Source organism: Austrofundulus limnaeus, unplaced genomic scaffold (genome assembly GCF_001266775.1).
Source record: "Austrofundulus limnaeus strain Quisiro unplaced genomic scaffold, Austrofundulus_limnaeus-1.0 Scaffold8, whole genome shotgun sequence".
Taxonomy (NCBI): Eukaryota; Metazoa; Chordata; class Actinopteri; order Cyprinodontiformes; family Rivulidae; genus Austrofundulus; species Austrofundulus limnaeus.
The window spans coordinates 5,570,135-5,572,482 of NW_013952410.1; the positions used below are offsets into that span (position 1 = coordinate 5,570,135).

Consider the following 2,348-nt stretch of genomic DNA (forward strand, 5'->3'; position numbering starts at 1 on the left):
CCAGTATACAGTATCTAGTTTTGATTTATTCTGCTTTATAGAAAATAGATTTCACTGTCTTTGAAGAGTTTATTTTTTTTTTTGTCTTTATCAAAAATCCAATTTATTTTAATGATGAGTGATTTATAACATTAAAAAGAGTAAAACTTCCAGTGGATGATTAGTAGTTTTGCCAAAAGCAGCCTTTACTAAAACATATTTGCTGTATGTTACTCAGCTTTTTACCATTTATTTACCAGAGGTGACTGAACACTATAATTAGTTAACCATGGTCAGAATGTAGTGCAGCATGTTTATTATATTATATTTATTATGCATGGAGCATGACGGTCAAAAGACATGAAAATTAACACGTTAATTTGTTGAAATAAAACATTTCTTTTAGCTGCAAATGAAAGCAAAAAACTGTTTTTATCATTATTTCTGATAGTMTTGTTAATGTCTTACGAAATTTGTATTATTTATTTGCTACATTGTGTTTTTATACTTCTACCTGCTAAGCAAACGATGAATGGATCTTTTTGTTCTGATTTTTGGTGTTTCATATTTTTTATTTTTGAACAGTTCCGTCTCCGCGACCAGACAACTCTTTCCATGACAGCCGGGGCCAGAGCCGGGACTCCGCTTTGTCCGGGGACGGCAGCAGTTTGACAAATCACTCCAAACGTCAGCCTGCGTTTGACCCCTGGTAATTACAATGTGTAACCACAACCAAAAATACTCGATTTTGWTTGCTAAAAAAAAGCTTCTTTTTTTTGTTTGTTTCTCAACTTTGACAGCATGACAGCAACGCAAATTAGTTCAGTGCTGTTGTTGTTGAAACAATGCTGTCAAAACTAATTACACACTGCCCAGATGACACAGTGGGCTTGACACAAATTGTCAGGTCTTATTTGAAATTGAAAAAAGAAAAACACTTCTCAGCTGGGACATCATGCTAAGCCCTCTTTTTTTTATGTTCAGGACTGGCCCAGATACTGTAGTCCTGAATGCCTCGGAGCCGTCCAAAGAAAAGGAGAAGCAGGGTTTCTTCAGAGCAATAAAAAAGAAAAAGAAAAAGTCTCAGATGGTAAGTTGCAGATATTCAAATTTAATTTTTTGCTTTACTAGTTGTGTCCACATGTGGTACCTCTTCCACTGCTTGTTTACCTGTTTGCTCCACTGTCACTTTTGCAGAAATACACTTGCTGATTGATGTGAATCATTGTTTTCCGTGCCACCAGTCATGTGCTTCTATATTCCAGGTGGACGTCTGTGATGGAAGGCCCCCTGTCATCAAGAAATATCTTTTCCCTCTGTTTAGTCCAAAGAATAGCATAAAGCATAACTCCTTTGTGAGAGTCCTCCCTGTAGTGTCTTCTCCCATGGTACATGTTGTTTTACAATCTCCTCAGTGTCTCCTATCTCACATTGCATGTATTTACATTTGTCAGCGCYGTTTTGTTGACTCATTTTAAGCCTGCTTCTCTTAGAGATTTACACAAAAAAGAGTAGAGTTTGTTTGACAATAAAAAGGTATTATTACGATTCTTAAACAGAGCCATACCCACAAATAAGGATACATGTTTGTTTTGGATAGCTGAAGTTGGATTTTACAGATTGATGTTTCTAGTCTGAATAATAGGTCTAGTATTTCATGCATGTATCACCCCTCACCTTTCATGTCATTGATTTAAACTGAGATCATTCTGTGTGGAGAAAAGATGGTATGTAGCTGTTTGCATTCTGTATATAATATATATATAATACTATACCAAATCTCATGTTCAGATTACGTGTTGAGAATGACTCTCAACTACTAGAGATGGGATGAACGGCTCTTTGAGGGGATCTGGATCTTGATGATCTGTTTGTTTCATAGAGCTGTTCAGTTTTGAATGAATTACATCAGGTAGGGAAATAAGTCACATAAGCCATATGTGATGACGTCATCACGTCACGTGGTGGAACCATGGTTTTTTTTTAAGCAGAACCCCCCAAGCTGCTGTACTCCACCACTCTGCCTGTTTACAGTGAAAAAACAAAGGAGGAGAGATTGTCTCTTATGTTAAGAAGAAAAAAGAAAGATATTACACGGAGTAAAAACAAACAGCTCTTTACTCTCTGCAACTTGGTTCCTATCCTTCATTGTAAGGAGCTGTTTAAAAGATACGGGTTGTTTGCAAACATCACATCTCTCACTACAACTGGTCCCAATTTTAGTACAATATACATACTTAGCAGAAAAAGTAAGGACATGAATGACTGGAAGATTATTTCTTTGTTGTAACGAGCCTCATGCAAGAACATGTTCGTATTCTTATCCTAAATTTCTCTTACTTTTGTTCATACAAAGGGTTCATACGAAC

General features: G+C 36.3%; 1 protein-coding gene across 1 annotated transcript in view; it reads left to right on the forward strand.

Moving 5' to 3' along the window:
* The window catches only part of LOC106512354 (cyclin-dependent kinase-like 5), a gene marked incomplete at its 3' end in the record, with an annotated part of 95,854 nt that extends 94,785 nt beyond the window's left edge, over positions 1–1,069 (forward strand). The window contains 2 exon segments of the mRNA XM_014000993.1: positions 565–688; positions 964–1,069. Of these exon segments, the coding sequence (XP_013856447.1) occupies positions 565–688; positions 964–1,069 (230 nt within the window).
* Between the last annotated feature and the right edge of the window lie 1,279 nt (positions 1,070–2,348).